The sequence below is a fragment of the Strongylocentrotus purpuratus genome, unplaced genomic scaffold (genome assembly GCF_000002235.5).
Source record: "Strongylocentrotus purpuratus isolate Spur 01 unplaced genomic scaffold, Spur_5.0 spur5_scaffold_2, whole genome shotgun sequence".
NCBI classification, from domain to species: domain Eukaryota; kingdom Metazoa; phylum Echinodermata; class Echinoidea; order Camarodonta; family Strongylocentrotidae; genus Strongylocentrotus; species Strongylocentrotus purpuratus.
Genome location: NW_022145605.1, coordinates 3,580,776 through 3,597,222, shown reverse-complemented (window position 1 = coordinate 3,597,222; position 16,447 = coordinate 3,580,776). Strand labels below are relative to the sequence as shown.

Sequence of the window (16,447 nt, the reverse complement as noted above, 5' to 3'; positions counted from 1 at the left end):
ATATAATGAGTGGAACTGCATCAGAATAATTATAATTTTGAGATTTACTTATAGGCACGGTAATATTTATGATAACTTAATGGGATTTTTTTTTCGAGAGCGGGATTTGTTTAATTTAAAACAAAACAAAAATTAGCAAAGGCTAGGGAATATTGATTTGATAGAAAATGCATTATATTCAATAGTTAGTGTTCTATATAAAAACACATGAGATTGTCACTAATAACGTTTGTAGCATTTGCGTTTTGGAATTAAAGCACTCATTAAGGTCACTCCTGTTAACCATCCTTGTACATATAAATCGAATTCAATTCGATTTCTCCTTCGAAGATTTAGCATACGGTTAGGTCTAAATCCTCGTTATTATTCTAGATTTCCGCTGCACGCATGATGTATTGCAGTGATTTAAGGCGTCTTCGGTTACCATATCAACATGTTTAAATTTGCATTTTGCAAGTGTCGGCCATATACCATGATGGAATTACATTATACACTGATCAAGAGATGTCTAGTGTACATCGGCATCTATGCGTCTAACTTTTTTTTCTCTCAATGCTATTTTTTCCTCCTCTTACGGTGAAGGTGTTCAGGATTAATTAATATCACATATTTGTTGCCTGTGTTTATTTATTTTTTTTAATTTTTTTTTATTTATTTTTTTTATTTTTTTTTTGCGGTACATGCGGTGTGGTATATTTGAGCATGAGTAGAAACATCTAATGACACATGAACAGTAACATATCGCCTGAGTCTAGACAACACATATCATGTTCATGAGTAATTATACGACATTACGCTATCCTTACGATGCGAGATGTCTTTCAGTGACTATTCCGCCCTGAAACAAGACTAGCCCTAGATTCGAATGAAATATGACGTGACGGATTATAAATAATTGACTGAAATGCGGCTATCATCCTGGATACAACGAGAAAGCAGTTATCGTGACTTTAATCAGATTAGCATGAATATGTTTTCTGGTCCACTCTTCAAGAAATGAACACGTAACCATGGTTACACATCATCCATGTAAAGAAAGAAGCCTGTGACTATCTACAGAATGCCTCTTACATGAAAGATAATTTTATTTCCCTTTTTTTCTTTAAAATTTATCTCTGTTATCATGTCAGCTTAGTTATTATTTATGATCAGTCAGTTTCCCATCTTTATTCATTCCTTCTTTTGACATCTTCTACAAATTAATTCATTGGGAAGATTTTTAGTTTAGTAGAATTTTGGCTATTTAATTAGGTATTAGTCGTTCATTGTATTGTGTCCTTTCCGCTGTTTCCCGTATTAATGATATTTCAGGTTCAAGACTTACTCGGTATTGCTACGCTTCGTGTGTTTCTATGTCATGATCTCTCTCTCTCTCTCTCTCTCGCTCTCTCTCCCCCTCTCTCTCTCTCTCTCTCCCCTCTCTCTCCCTCTCTCTCTCTCGCTCTCTCTCGCTCTCTCTCCCCCTCTCTCTCTCTCTCGCTCTCTCTCGCTCTCTCTCCCTCCCTCTCTCTCCCTCTCTCTCTCTCGCTCTCTCTCCCTCTCTCTCTCTCTCTCTCCCCCTCTCTCTCTCTCTCTCTTTCTCTCTCCCTCTCTCTCCCCCTCTCTCTCTCTCCCTCGCTCTCTCTCCCCCTCTCTCTCTCTCTCTCTCTCTCCCTCTCTTTCATTTTCCTTTTCCTGTTCGAATATATGAGGTTCTGGTAAATCCCACATTGCTAATACTCGGGACTTCAAATGTGTCCCATCAATCATGGCTTATACCGAACAACCATCAACAGAGGTCGCTATTCCATTTCACGTAAATACAAAATAAGAGTTGGCATTGTCATTGTTGGAGGACAGTATTACACAATGCTAAAAATCTAACAAGAATGTCTAGCTCATGTACGTTTTGTCATAAAATAACTGGCCAAAGCCAAATCACATATTGGGACAATAAATGCTTGGTCACGTGTACGCTCTCAGCCAATCATCTGATAATGGTCTACATGTATGTCACCACTTTAAAAAAAACTTACTCTAACTACATGTCATTGATGCATAAGTGGTCATACAATACGACTGAACGATTTTGCTATTTTTATTTCAAATGATACCACACAAATTAAACAGAGGGCACCAACACTTTTGTTATAGTTATAGATTCAGTTTATTTCAAACGTATTTAAGACTGAGTTGTAGTAGCAATAAAATAAAATAGTGCCAGAACAACTTGGTTGTTATGCTCCGAAACGTAAGGTATAACAGTAACACTAATGTATATTGAGTCTTTATTCCAAGCAATGAATACAAACATTTACAATACATCAATATAATAAATCTTTATTTCCTGAATGCAAAAAAAAAAACAGTACAGTATCACACACTTACCAACCAGGTTTCAAAATGTACATAACAAAATTGTTCTATTACTTATAAAAGGAAGAGACAAAAGGATTTTGAATGCCGCCAAATTTAAAATAATATAGTAATTAGCAGGTCATGGAATCAATTGGAAATCAATAGTCAGAAACTGTCGAAAACTCTAAAATGTTGTCAATGAAGATAATAGAAGTATGAATGCATGTTGTGGATACTTGGGGATGTATTGGGAAAAAAGGGCTATGCCATAGCACGTGAAGAAACCCAGCAAAAAAAAAGTAAAAAAAATAAGAAAATGATGACATTTTCTGCCATTCCTGAAACCATGACGTCAACGACTTTGTATTATACACACACGGGGGAGTATCATCATAAATCATCGCGACGATATAAAAATACATTTAATCTTTCTAATTTATCATTCTTGTCTTTGGAAATGTTTGACATTCTAACAGATTTTAAAAAAATGAAATCTCAACATATATATAGTTATTCATCATATTTTATATATTGCTAAAGCCTCATTATCATTTTATATATTACATGACAGTTGTGTACATACAATTAAGTAAAATATGAAGAAATACAATATATTTGTATGTACAGCAATTCATGCTCCAAAATTGCTGGTTCCTTATGCCTAGGTCACATTTGCTCTACGACTAGGATACGGCGGTCGTACGCCCCCATAATCGTGAGATACTTGCAGCGGCCGCAGAGAATCTGGTGGCCTCAGGGTCACCCTAGGGCGTATCCCTGTCTTTATAGGCCGTACGGGTCGCCGTACGGGTCGCCGTGGGATTACAACGCGGACTTATAATTTGTTTTATTTCTATGCTCGCGGTAGCGATTAGACACACCGTAGCCATGCCGTAGAGCGGTTCCACGGCGACCGTATGTCGGGCATACGGTAGCCTTGCGTTTTAAATACTCCAGGGGTGAGGCGATAGCATCAATCTGGCCAAACGGTCACCGTATGGTCCCCCTTCTACCTTAGTATTTGTCAAAAAACCTACGGCCGCCGCAGGGACGCTGATTTCAAGACCGTCTGTAAACTTAGGGGACTATTTATATCAGAGTCAGCTGCTTTGATAGTCAGTGCTTATGTATTTCTCCACACATCGCACCAGGAATATTGCGAAGCTGATGTGATCTGCGTATCTGGTCTTTAAGAGGGCATTACGATTACACATGTCCCTTCAACACGTCAAAGTTATGAAAACACGTTTCAGCTTCGCTTTTCAATAAATATATATTTTAAGCATAGAATATTAGGCATTGCACTTGCCGCCTCCGCTACCAGCCTTAGCACCAACATGAATCGCTAGCATAGGATCCTCGCCGGCATATATATCAAAATTCGCCATCCCTGCACCGTCTACGGCAACAACAGAACCTGTACAACCCGACGCCGTTGGATCACCACTTATGACGTCACAGTAGATCCCTGGAGGGAGACCCGTGAACAGTGTTCTGGAGAGTTCGTGTGGTTCGTTGTTGAGGACGAAGAACGCTTTACCGCCACGAGAGAACGCGATCTGATTGTGGCCATTGTCCCACCAGTTCTGCACTGGATGTCCCTTCGCTGCATTTCTGAAGCATGCCATGTTACGGATCTGTCTCCATCGGTGTTCGCATATCCATCCTCCACTGCATGTGGTGTCCGAATTGATTCGAGGCCCTCGTGTATTCCCGTATAGGTCTGCTGGTGGTCCTTGATCCGTATCGATGAAGTCGTAGCTGCTCATGACGCGCGTGACTCCGTAGTCCCACGCCAGCATAAATGCGATGGCCTTCTTATACTCGTATGGCATCTTATAAGTCAGGACATTCCCTCCACCACCATGGTTGCGCTGATTGTCATGGTTATCGATGAACACTAGCGCCTTGTCACGTGGCATCAATCCCCATTCCTCACCGAACCCTGAGAACCAGACAGCGGCCTTCGAAGCAGCCCCAATCCCGAAGACCTCATCAGCGTACTTGAATTCGGTCACAGATCCGATGTCGTAGTACTCTGTGGCCTTGACTGCCTCGTGACTAGTTCGGTCGATTACCTCCTGGTAGATGTATGGTTTGGTATTCCAGATCGTCCTCCTTAACCTAGTAATGAGAAGTAGAAATTGCCTGTTAAATGGCTCTGCTGTTCATACGTACGGTAAAATTGTACACATTATTATGGTGTTTTTTAAATTACACTAGCTGTCTTGTGCGATTCCCGATTTATTCCATTCATTGGTAAGTATAATCCTACGGCTTGCACCAACACATTTCATTTAATGGACATTGATGCATTTTGTTCTAAATATCCTATTATTAAACTCAAATTTAATCTCACCTGTTAACAATATCCGCAAGATCGCTGGGCCACATGTGTTTTGCTGCGTCTATCCTGAACCCTGCCACACCCATCTCCAGCATGACATTCAAGTACTCAACGATGACATCACGCGTGTGGTAGTCATTGTCGGGTCCGAAATAGAGGTCGTTCAGGCCCTCCAGGTCGCAGTTGCGGACGTTATCTGCATTGTAGTAGTCTGATACCCAGCCGTGATCTACTGGACAGCGGCCCAGCGGGACGTTGAAATCGTCGGTACTGAAGGGGACATTCGGGAAGTTGTATCTGTCATCTGCAAATGAATGCAATGAAAAGAGATATTATTAAATTATTGAGGATACAATGATGGAAAAGTGTCGGAGAAGATAAATGTAGAGCCTCATCGAGGCTTACAGAGTCACAACTTCAAAGACGTTTTGAATTTGAATCAATAAACAAGAAGAGGCGGCATTCTTGACGATGACAAGCATTAGATTAATACTCGGGATAAGTTTAGTTTTCTTTCTTGAACAACACAAAGAAGAGTTTTATTTTATTTTCGATGTTATGTAGTCAGTACTCATATAGCAACGTTACACATATAATTTAACATGAAAATCTGATACCATGCAGATGATCTTGATTAAAAGATATCTTTACTTTTTGTTAAGTTTCAAAAGATCGAGGCTCTCTCTATTAAAGCAGTAACTTACCTTCAGTGTGTTTTGCCATATGATTGATGACCGCATCAACGTAGATCCGCACACCGACCGCATTGCACCTCTCCACCATATCGCGAAACTCTTCTGCGGTACCACTGCGGCTGTTTAAGCGGTAACCCATCGGTTGATACCGCTGCCACCACGGCCCATCGAATGTTTCAGTATCGATGTACTTGTGTTCATTGGGTGGTGATACCTGCACACCGGCGTAGCCATATGGGCCAAGAAACCTGTGGAGAGATGTAGTTGACATTTGGATAATAAATCAAGTAGGAGCTAGGAAGTTCTCAAAGCGCCATAATTACCTCACTCTGATTTCGTATATCCTATGTTTTGATCTTCACATTATCTACACAATTATACCTTTTTCTTTTTTGTTAGTTTTTGGGGGATTGTGCCCCCCCCCCCCCCCCATCCAGATTCCTGGATCCGCTCCTTCTAGGGTACATATCAAAAGGGTTTCGATATCTCAGAAAAGTAAAGGGGTAGTTGACTTATTCTTACCAACGCGATCGCAAACGACTAATAAGAAATCAAGAACAGGTCAATATGATTACTCTTCTGTATAGTGTGTAGAAAACAAGTTCGGATTACTAAATTTGTCATTAAAGTGTTCCCACATTTTTTTCTCGAAAGTCTCTGCGATCGTATTTACCTTTCACATTCGTCTGCAATATCGACCCAGGTCCATTCGAATAGGTGAACGATCACCGTTCTATCCTTCTCAAAGTTCTGTTCGTCCGTCAACTGACTGCCTCCGTTCAGCATGTCGAGTATAACGTTCAGTGCCCGGATGCTATGATCTTGAACAACTGTGGGAATCAAAACAGGGAGGGGGTTAACAAACAACGATTCCATGTTTTGCAGCTGAATTCGGGGTTCAAAGAGGAAGGTATGATGATGATGATGGAACCCCCGCCCCTTGTCCGCAAATATGAAATAGTGAGGACCTTTTTTAAAAATTCTTTTAAGTTTAAAAATGTTCGATGATTTTATTTGTAAATTATTTTGGTCCACCCCCCCCCCCCCCCCTCAAAATGATTAGTGAAGGCCTTGATCAAAATGACAACGTTTAAAATTATATGATTTCATATTCTAAATTCTTTATGGGTTTCTATAAAAGTACTATAAGTACTGATATGTTCATTTATTTATTTATTTCATTTCCAGGCAAGATGATAACAATACAAAGAAAACATCACAGGGTTGACAAAATGATATAACATTAACAGTATGATATTTTAGCACTAGCCAAAGCCTGGGGATCACCTAAAAGAATTTTAAAAATTCTGTCGAGAGGCTTTCCACATTGGCTGGTGCATACATAAAACAAATATAAAGATAAAGTAAACATTTACATGAATGGTTAACTAAAATTACCCCCATATTAGGCACATGTGGGGGACATCAAAAGTAAATTATTTTATGTCATACAATAATGCCATGTTCAGACTAAATTTGGTATATGATACACAAATACAGCAAAAAGTTTGATTCTATAGTATACGGTAATGTGGATATATCCTCATTAATCGAATCTTATCAGCAATCCGATTGCTTATCTTTCTGTAGATATATTAACTCAATGACAAATAGAGATTAATGCTAATACATACATGGTAGAGTCGTAAACACTAAAAAGCAGTAGTACCCCTAAACTGAAATCTTTGTAAGCTGATGGAATTACCATGATATATATCGGAAGCTATTCTAGGAAAAGCCGCGAATATGTTGCTCCCAGTAGCTGGCATGGCTGTCGCTGCTTCTTTCTCCTTATCTTCAAAGATTCGCGTTTCGTGCAAATCACCTGAGATGATTGCAGCAGCGAAAAGTAACAGCAGGAGCAATCGATTGGTTCCGATTCTGGAGAGAAGCCCTCCATCATCGTCGTCTCGACATCCGCGCTTCTTCTGACCTGCCATTCTAGCTCGTCTTGTTCGGTGGTTGAAATGGTCGACGACTACCAAAGAAGATGACGCTACTCCGATGTTACTGCCTGGAAAATGTATTTTGAAGATATGAAATCATAATGAAATACTCTACTCACTATTGTTTGGAAAGACTTATTATCGTCCTATTAAAAGTGTTATCATAATCGGTATCGATCAATAATTATACCCGTAATGGAAAGAAAAAAATAGTGGAAATATTAATATTAGGGACAGTTCTATGGATTTCCTAATTGCATCAAATGCATAAGATACTTAAATCCTTTTTAGCATAAAAACCAATCATTAACTAACCTCAACAAAATAAACCCTGTAATCCGTCAATGAATTCGATAAGGAAAAGCTAAACATAATTGTAGTGGGTGTGGGGGAGGCTAACATTGTGTAATCACGGTTAGGGCAATCTCATAGATCTTGCTTTTATTGATCATATTCTTGAGTTTGAATTAGTATTAAAACTTTTTGTTCAAACAAAAATAAACCGAAATGTACTTTGCAAAAGTTTTCAGACTGAAATAACAACTTCATATTATTATTTTTTGGTCATAGCCTACATGTTTTACTTCGGCACACAAAGATGAAAATGAGACATTTTAGCACTCTTAAAAGACATTTATACTTTTGTTGTTGTTGGTTAGTGTTTTTATGGCAATCAGTAATTTTGACTGTTATTACCAACAATTTTGTTTTCTTCAATCATAATAACAAATGATTTCTCTCTTGTTTTGGGGGTAGTTTTTTTTTTTTAAGATAAAATAGTATCATGCCAGGTTACCGAGTCCTGTCGGTTCTAAACTGGCACCGTCCTGACAAACCTGCTCGTGTTTCGTACGAATGTTTTTCGGAAACAAGTTTCCTATAAGTCTCTCGGGTGCAGACAGGGGGCTCCCTTTGGGATGCCTCAATATCTTGAAACTCGAAAACTCATCCACTTTGAATAATGGATCACAACATACAAAAGATGCTAGTTACCCTTACGTATACGCATGAAAGAAATACCAATGCTGATATAAGTTATAACATTAGAAGCCACAGAAGTTGGATGAAGTTTGGCGTCTCTTTTCCATATATACACAATATAGATCAACTGAAATCCCACAATGAAATGAAATCATTATTTAATATTTTTCATAAACTCACCTTCAACGAAGCTATTGTAAAAAGATCCTCGTCTTGAGCGGTAAGGCAATGCTGGAAGACTTAGCAAAAGAGTCGCTGAGTTATTGAATAATCCAATGAATAAGTTGAACTTATGGAGTAGATATCCTCATCATCTCGGGACCACTTATCATATGATACTGTCATCATTGAATCTTAGGTTCTGGATATATCCTTTTTTTCTTGTACCCTTAGTACGAACAGGCCTACATTTCGACCAATCAGAAACAAGCGAATTCCACGTGGTGGCTTTATCCTTCAGCTGTTGACAAAACAATGTTCTATTTCGCGCTGAGAGTTGCAAACAATGGTCTATTTACCATTTACAGCTTCGATTGTATCGTATTTGTTGAGGTAGTGGTGTAGCTTCGGGGTGGGGCAAGCAGTGGCGGATCCAGGGGGCATGGGGGCGAGCCCCCAACCGTGGCAAAAAAAATGGTAACGTCAAGTTTACCTATTTATAAAAGAAAAACAGAAGACGGGCCCCCACCCCTGGGAAGAAAAATAAAGTTTTTAAAAAAAAGATGGTATTCTCACTTTATTTATATTTTGTTCAGGGGGGAGGGTATTGATTAAAAAAAATTGATCTCACTCCCCCCCCCCCCTCGCTTATGCGCCGCTAAATATTTTCTCACGAATTGGGCCCCCTCAATCGCCGCTGGCTGGATTGGCCCCTATAGGGGCAAGTGCCTGCAGTCGTATCGCGAAAATGAAAATGAATTAAAGGGATGGAAGATGATGGACAACGGAAAAATGAAAGACAACGAATTGGATGATACGACCCCTCCCACTCACTTCTTTTAGTCTTTGTTTATTTCAACCCCTTCATATTTCCGAAGCACCCCACATCATGACACCAGCGCCTCCTTAACGCGACGTCACTGTGAATGGTCTACCCTACTACCCGACTAAAAAAGCCCCGGCCCACACCGGTCCTACGTTATCGACAACGATTAACATCGGGACGTTCAAGAAGACCGACATCCTTCGAGGCTCACAATGTCGTTCTCGTGGATCTTGACAACAGTCAGGGGCGGATCTAGCTTTTTGCCAAGGGAGGGGGGGGGGGGGTAACCAAAAAAATTCCAAAAATCGCGCCGTTTTAATGTTTTTCTTTTTTTTTTTTTTCACTTGGCCGTCCAAGGGAGGGGGGGGGGGTAAACCGCCGAAACACCCCCCCCCCCCTAGATCCGCCCTTGAAAGTTATCAGATTGCGCGTGAGACCGAAATTTGCGGTTTCTTGGGCAGCCCCTACTGTTTATTTTTTAATTAAATATTTGAATAAAAATAGGAATAATTTACTTGGAGAATGGAGAAATTTAGCCAGAAAGTTTGCCGTTTCAAAGCACGGGGTCTTTTTTTAAACTGAATCCAGAACAATGGTAAATAGTTAACTTTTAATCTTTTATTTTTATAGGATTATTTACAACTGTTGCAATCGGATAGCTACGACTAAGCCTGTACGCTATAACGATATCAAGAAATAAACACATATGTCATTGTCAATATTGAGTCTTTTCTTATCCGTTGCGCAAACAAACGGGCATCGTACCCGTCTATACGACCCTTGTTCATAAATATTGTTCGCAGGACCTGAAATTTGGGATCCTTTATCAAGCCAATATTTATCATCTCCAAGATAACAGTGACCAATTTTGATCGAGAATCGATAATAAGACCTTGTTTGATGTTAACACACATTCGACTATTTTTAGAACTCACGTGTCTTGCATGCAGGTAAAGAAACTTTGACAGATGTCACACGTAGGCTCATATGTATATGGGGAGTCGAGGCTTAAACAAAAATTTGGGTTCTGGAAAAAAGTGGAAGAAAAATGATTTACTGTGAACTTTCTCATTACTTCTGTTCCTATGGTAATATGATAATATAATTTTTTTTTAAATAATAGCAAAGTCCCAGAAAAATGATTGCTCTTGAAATGCTCTCATTTTGTTAAATAATAACAGGGCCCGCGCGGGAACCACGGGGATCGAGGCTCGAGCCCCCCCCCCCCCCTCCACTTAAAAAAGGGTGTTAAAGAGAAATAGACGGAAAGAAAATTGCAAAAATCTTTCTTAATGGCGATCCTCGCAACTGTAAAAAGTACATTGGAACGCATATCAAAGGAATGGTAGGTATAGGCTGTATGCATAGCAAATCATGCACATGGTAAATGCCCATAAAAGTGGTCTGGGTGGAGGCTGATATGCTTTAGTGAACTGAATTGATATACCGTATAGAAAATGAATCAAGTGAAGAAGGCTTTGGCGTCAAAGGATTTACTGCAAGGACGAAATGTGAAAAAGTCAGACAAGATTGCCATTAAATTCGTTAGAAATATTGGGAGAAAGAGATGTGACAGTACTCGCTTGTATCATATTTTAAACAGAAATTAATTTTTCACCTACAAAATGTACTCGTAAAAATAAAGGGTCTAATCTTTAGCAAGTGTCTCATTTGAATGAAATAGTACTTCAGACCATGATTTACGTCATTAAACAAAAAACATAGTGACCTGCCAGAGTCACAAATAAGGTATCAAAATATACTCATCTGACCGTAATTAAATGCCTAAAACCCTTGAGCTTCGGAGGGCTCTGCCAGGGGCGGCGGAGCGACTTCCAAAGTGGGGGGGGGGGGCAACAAAAAAGGGCACCTACAAGGGGAAATCTCAAAACGAAAATGTACAATTCTTTTAGACAGTGGACATATACCCCTACATTGTGATAACATTATCAGGGATGAATTCAATATTTGTTTCTCTTTATACATCATACAAGATATTGCTTAAAGATAACGTTGAGTTCTGGTCACGCGAATGCCACGAAAGAAACTGTGTGGAATTGATCAGAAAAAGTTTATCATGTAGCATATAAGTATTGGTGTGTACTGCAAGGTTCTGGAGTCATCAAAATTATGAGAAATGTTGCCCAGTCTTGGTGATGTAACGAGCACTGTACACATACAGATGTATATAGGACTACGCAGACATGTGGCATAAAAAATGTGTCTCATTTTTAAACTGTTTCTTGTCATATTTAGAATATGAAGCCATTTGAAGAGCCATGCCATTAAGAGGAAAAAATTATCTGACGTTCTTCCACACTTGCATAAAAACAAACAATTATAACGCTCACCAGTTATTTTTCACCTCTTCCCCGAACTCAATCTTCTCTTTAAGCATTATACATTGCAGTTGGGTATGATGATCTGAATATTCTTTTGCAAGCGAGGGAAGTAAGCGATGAACAATTTTAAGATTTGTGAGGTCGGCGGCGAAAAATTACATCTTATAAAGAGGATTCTCATAACGGAAGACTGAAAAGACCTTTGATAAGTAACATAATTATACCATCTATGAATGCGAGCGAGTGTAGCTAGTGACCATTGGTGAAAGTTGGTCTTAGGCGCTTTGAATTAGCGGCACGTTTAATGATGAGAGGAAAAGGGGACACTGAAAGGGGGATAAAGTCACTTAATACTAGAAAAGAAAAGGAACACGCGTCAAAGTACAAAGGGTAATTATCAGAGGTGAAAATGGGACACTTTTTACACCTGAAAAAGAGGCACTCACAAGAGATGAAAAAAAAAGAACTTATGAGAATTGCAAATGGGCATTTGTCGAAAATAAAGGGGCACCCATCAGATTTTGATAAGAGCATTTATAATAGGTGAAAAGGGGCAATTACGAAAAGGGGACGGGCCCCTCATTATAATGGAAAAGAGGCACGTATCATTGTTAAAAGGGAAATTATCGGAGGTGAAAGGGGGCACTTATCGCACGTAAAAAGGGGCACTGACCATATATGAAAAGAGGCACTTATGAGAATGAAAAAGGGGCAAAGATCATATTTTGATAACGGCATTTATCAGAGGTAAAAGGGGGCTTTTATGAAAAGGGGGAAGTGGCTCTTATTAAAAAGAAAAAGAGGCACATGTTAAAATAAACGGGGCACTTATCAGAGATGAAAAGGGATAATTATGAGAAGGAGAAGGGGCACTTAAAGGAAGGAACAAGAGCAGTTATGAGAAAGGTAAGGAGCACGTGTCAAAATAAAAGGGGCATTTGTTAGTGTTGAAAAGGGGCACTCATCGGTGATGAAAAAAGCACGTATCAGGAGGGGGAGGGGCACTTTTCAAAATAAATGTAAAACTTGGCATTTTGGGGGTACTTGGATAGGTGGGGGCACAGTGCCCCCTCCTGCCCCCCCCCCCCGGAGCGCTTCCCCTGGACCCCAAGCCAATTTATGCTGTGCTTGCTACGCACTACCTGATCGGAAATATTTAGCCCCCCCCCCCCACACTTTAAAAATGTTCAGCGGGGCCTGAATATTAACTTGTCTAGACATTTTTGTTTTAAATACTAAATTCCGATGCCACGTGTTTGTGCAGTCCCTATTAGTGCTTTCTTATACACTGTCGCTCATATAAAAATAATTTAAAAATAATAGATGTAGATAATAGTATACATTTTCAGATTTTATTGAATAATAATGTGCCAATGTGTGTTTTGCGTGACTGCTAAAGCATGGGTATGTTAATATGCTTATCAACTAGGGGACCTACGCCCTTCAGTCATAAATGACAGTAATCAGGATTAATGCCCCACAAAAGGGCACTATTATAGCACATCGACACGGTTTTGATCGTGGGGCCTCACAGTTACGAGGCCATTGCTTTGTCACTGAACCATGACTGTACGCAGCGGGGGGCTAGGGTAGGGGGCAGGGAAAAATGCAATAAATTATTGAAAATTTATTGCATTTTTCTGTTTTTTTTTTTAATTATGGAAACTGCCCCCTACCCTAGCCCCCGCTGCGTACAGTCATGGTTCAGTGACAAAGCAATGGCCTCGTAACTGTTAGGCCTATTCCTAATAACCCCATTATCAACCATAAACACTATTTTAAAGGTCAAAGTTCATTGTAATTAGTCAGATTCAGGGGGGAAATATGTGTTTTCGTATGTTATCTAAAATTACCCTACGTAAAATCTATAATCTTTTAAACAGTACCCATACTCTTTTTTTCCGATTTTATTTCAAGTACAAATACTATTTTAACTTTCTAAACATCACGTGCATTACGCATCTCAAGACGTCAAAATGTAATATTTTGTGAAATAAAACAAATTTGCTCTCGTTGATACCTGGCAAATACGTTTTCAGTTGTTACCAGTTTCTGTCCATTCGGAAACTTATTGACACAAGAGAAACAGTACATTATAAAGGAATGTGTGAAGGGTTCTCAACATTTACTTTCGAAATGCGGTCGCTATGCGAGGTCGTGATACCGTTCAATTGAATCATGATATTTCAGCAAAAACGATTAGGGGAAAACCCCAGCGGATACGAGGGGAGCACGTCGCAACTCCCCTATCCCGCAAAACCACGTTTTAAACTAAATACATGCACACACAAGAAATTTGTGGCCCTCCCCACCGTACTCCGGGCCCCAATGCCGACCCCCAAGGGCCCCAAAAGGCACCTGAATATGAGATAACCTGGCCCTCAGCTGCCTTCAGACTGTAATCATCATAACAAAGAGAATATTGTGCTTCTAATAAACATTTCCTTGAGTTTGAGTTGATATTAACAGCTTTTTTTTTTCTTCAACTGCCTAATCATGTAAATAAATGAGCAATTGTTTTGGAATGAGATAAGACAAACAATATAGGGATTGACCCACATTCATGGCTTCAGCTCAAACTTGGTATATACAAAAGGATTTTGACTATACTTTTTGAAAAGCATTGCTGTTCAGTCATCCTTGGCAGCACAATTATGAAAATGATATCATTAGACAGAGTATTAGTTCTTCTTGCAATGAAATATGAATTAATGTCACATAGGTTATAACTCTTTAATTAGAAGCTACGAAAGTTGGCTACACTTTTTTTTTACACTGTATAGCACCAGTTCGGTGAAAGGAAACTTATATGCATAATGCTCAATCAGCAACACTCCAAGAAAAAAACATTCCCAGCTCTTTAGCGTTCAAAAGGACGACCTACTTCCATTTATTGTTTGTTTTGTGTAAATATCTCAAGATGTCGGTGTAAATATTGATAATATAAAGGACTGAAAGTCAGTAATAACGCGCCGATAAGACCGCCATGCTTTGGGCACGAACGCATGTCGTGATGTCATGTGATTGGTGGATACAATACAGCCAATCAGCGTGTGACATCTAGTGTTGGATTGAATACAATCGAAATAAACATTGCAACGCGCGATTGAAATAGTTTTGTTTCTTTTTCAAGTAAATGTTTGGGAAGCTATTTTAGTATTTAATTTCCATAGCTGTGTTATATGAGCCAGTAAATCAGAACTGTGATTCCTGTAAATACCCTTTATTCGTATAAAATTTCGTCAGTTTTGCATTTCTGCCATTGTCAGACCTTGAAAATCGAAATAATACGGAAAAGGTTTTCCCCGACTCTCGACTCAAAAACGATGAAAGATTAATTTATCCTTTATAGATCATCACATATCGTCTTATTGTGTTGAGTTTTTTTACCAATACCAGATAATACCAATAAACAATTCATGCTATCAAACTATCAATAACTCTTCTTTATAAAATAAGAAATCAAGAATTTGAAGATACCGATCTAATAGTGGATACAAAAAATAAAACAAAATTTAGAATGGTATTTAATAAAATACAGAAATTTCATATCAATTGACGATATTGAGGAAATAGATGTAAAATCATAAAATCTTTTTTTCCCCCTTTTCTTATATATTGGTATTTTATATCATCAGGATTAGACTGTTGAAGTCCATGTATTGGTACAAACTTTTTTTTACAATAAATCTGATCATGCCCATGGAAAAACATACTCACGCGACAAACAATATTTACAAGCTATCAGATGTCAAATGTCAATCACTATCTCGTTAATGGCTGTAGATTTTGAGTTGTTTCTGATTGTTAGTAAACATTGGTATATAAAACAATTATCATCACGTGGAAGAACTAGTTTGGTTTGGTTGTACGTGTTCGCTAATTCGCATTGTGGTTGTGCCAGAACGCCGCATCAGCATATTGTTTTAGAAACCTCGTAAATGGAGACTGCAATAAAAAAAAAGTTTGGGGAACTTTTTTCTGTAGTAAACATACGATATTGTTTTTCTCATAGACAACCGATCGTAAAAGCTTTTGAGAACTCATGTTGAGACCACGTAATCCACCATGGCAACGTTCGCATATTTGAAAAGGTGATGGACAAGGCTACTGAAATTGAATTTACTTTTCAAAACTCTTTGGGGTCGTATTGTATATAATGTCAAATTCAGCGCTTAATTGTTCAGTCGAGTGCAATACATTTCATATTGACTGTTTAAAATCCATGAACATCGCGCAATATGATATAATTGTTTTAAACTTCCCATTCACCCAATGAAATCTCTGTAAGCATCCGGGTCCTTCACTCTTTTTAAGTTAACATTGGATAGAAGCTACACAGAAATATTAATGTGCATGAGTGTGTACATGCAGAATCCATCCATGAAATCAATATCTTAAAACATTTCCCGAATACTAAAATAAAACCCTACGATAAAATACAAAAAGTCTCTGTACTTTAGAATGGATTCTTCGAGGGGGATTTAAGCTTTTGATCGTGTACTGATTGGAAGCACTTGTTTATACTTCAGTGGTATGGTATGCACGTACCATTCCGAGAAACATGCAGGTCATCTTTATTTCCAAATAAAATAAAAGAAGGTACATGAAAATTACCCTGGTCATCTACCAGAAGAAGAGAACAATTGTCCTCATTAACTGACAGGAGGTAGGGTCACAAATACAATAATATACAGTAACAAATATAATATTCACAAATGCAGGAACAGGAGACAAACAGACAGAGTTAAAATCAAAACGAATAAAATAAAAGAGAATAACAAGAACAACATGTCACAATTGAAACAATAACG

General features: G+C 38.7%; 1 protein-coding gene across 1 annotated transcript; it reads right to left on the bottom strand.

Moving 5' to 3' along the window:
- Positions 1-3,149: 3,149 nt before the first annotated feature.
- Positions 3,150-6,204, bottom strand: LOC581100 (alpha-amylase 1). Its single transcript, XM_011671772.2, has 4 exons — positions 6,053-6,204; positions 5,389-5,627; positions 4,697-4,988; positions 3,150-4,461 (listed from the first exon to the last, which is right to left on the bottom strand). Exons 1-4 carry the CDS (start codon positions 6,163-6,165, stop codon positions 3,630-3,632), a joined length of 1,476 nt encoding a protein of 491 aa, XP_011670074.2. The 5' UTR covers positions 6,166-6,204; the 3' UTR covers positions 3,150-3,629.
- Positions 6,205-16,447: the final 10,243 nt, after the last annotated feature.

What these genes read in the sequence shown, in the direction of transcription:
- LOC581100 (XM_011671772.2), bottom strand. Translation starts at nt 6,165, where the DNA reads ATGCTGAACGGAGGCAGTCAGTTGACGGACGAACAGAACTTTGAGAAG. An exon ending in TATGGCAAAACACACTGAAG is followed by an intron (nt 4,989 to 5,388) that starts GTAAGTTACTGC and finishes ATTCATTTGCAG; the next exon opens with ATGACAGATACAACTTCCCG. An exon ending in CTTGCGGATATTGTTAACAG is followed by an intron (nt 4,462 to 4,696) that starts GTGAGATTAAAT and finishes TCTCATTACTAG; the next exon opens with GTTAAGGAGGACGATCTGGA.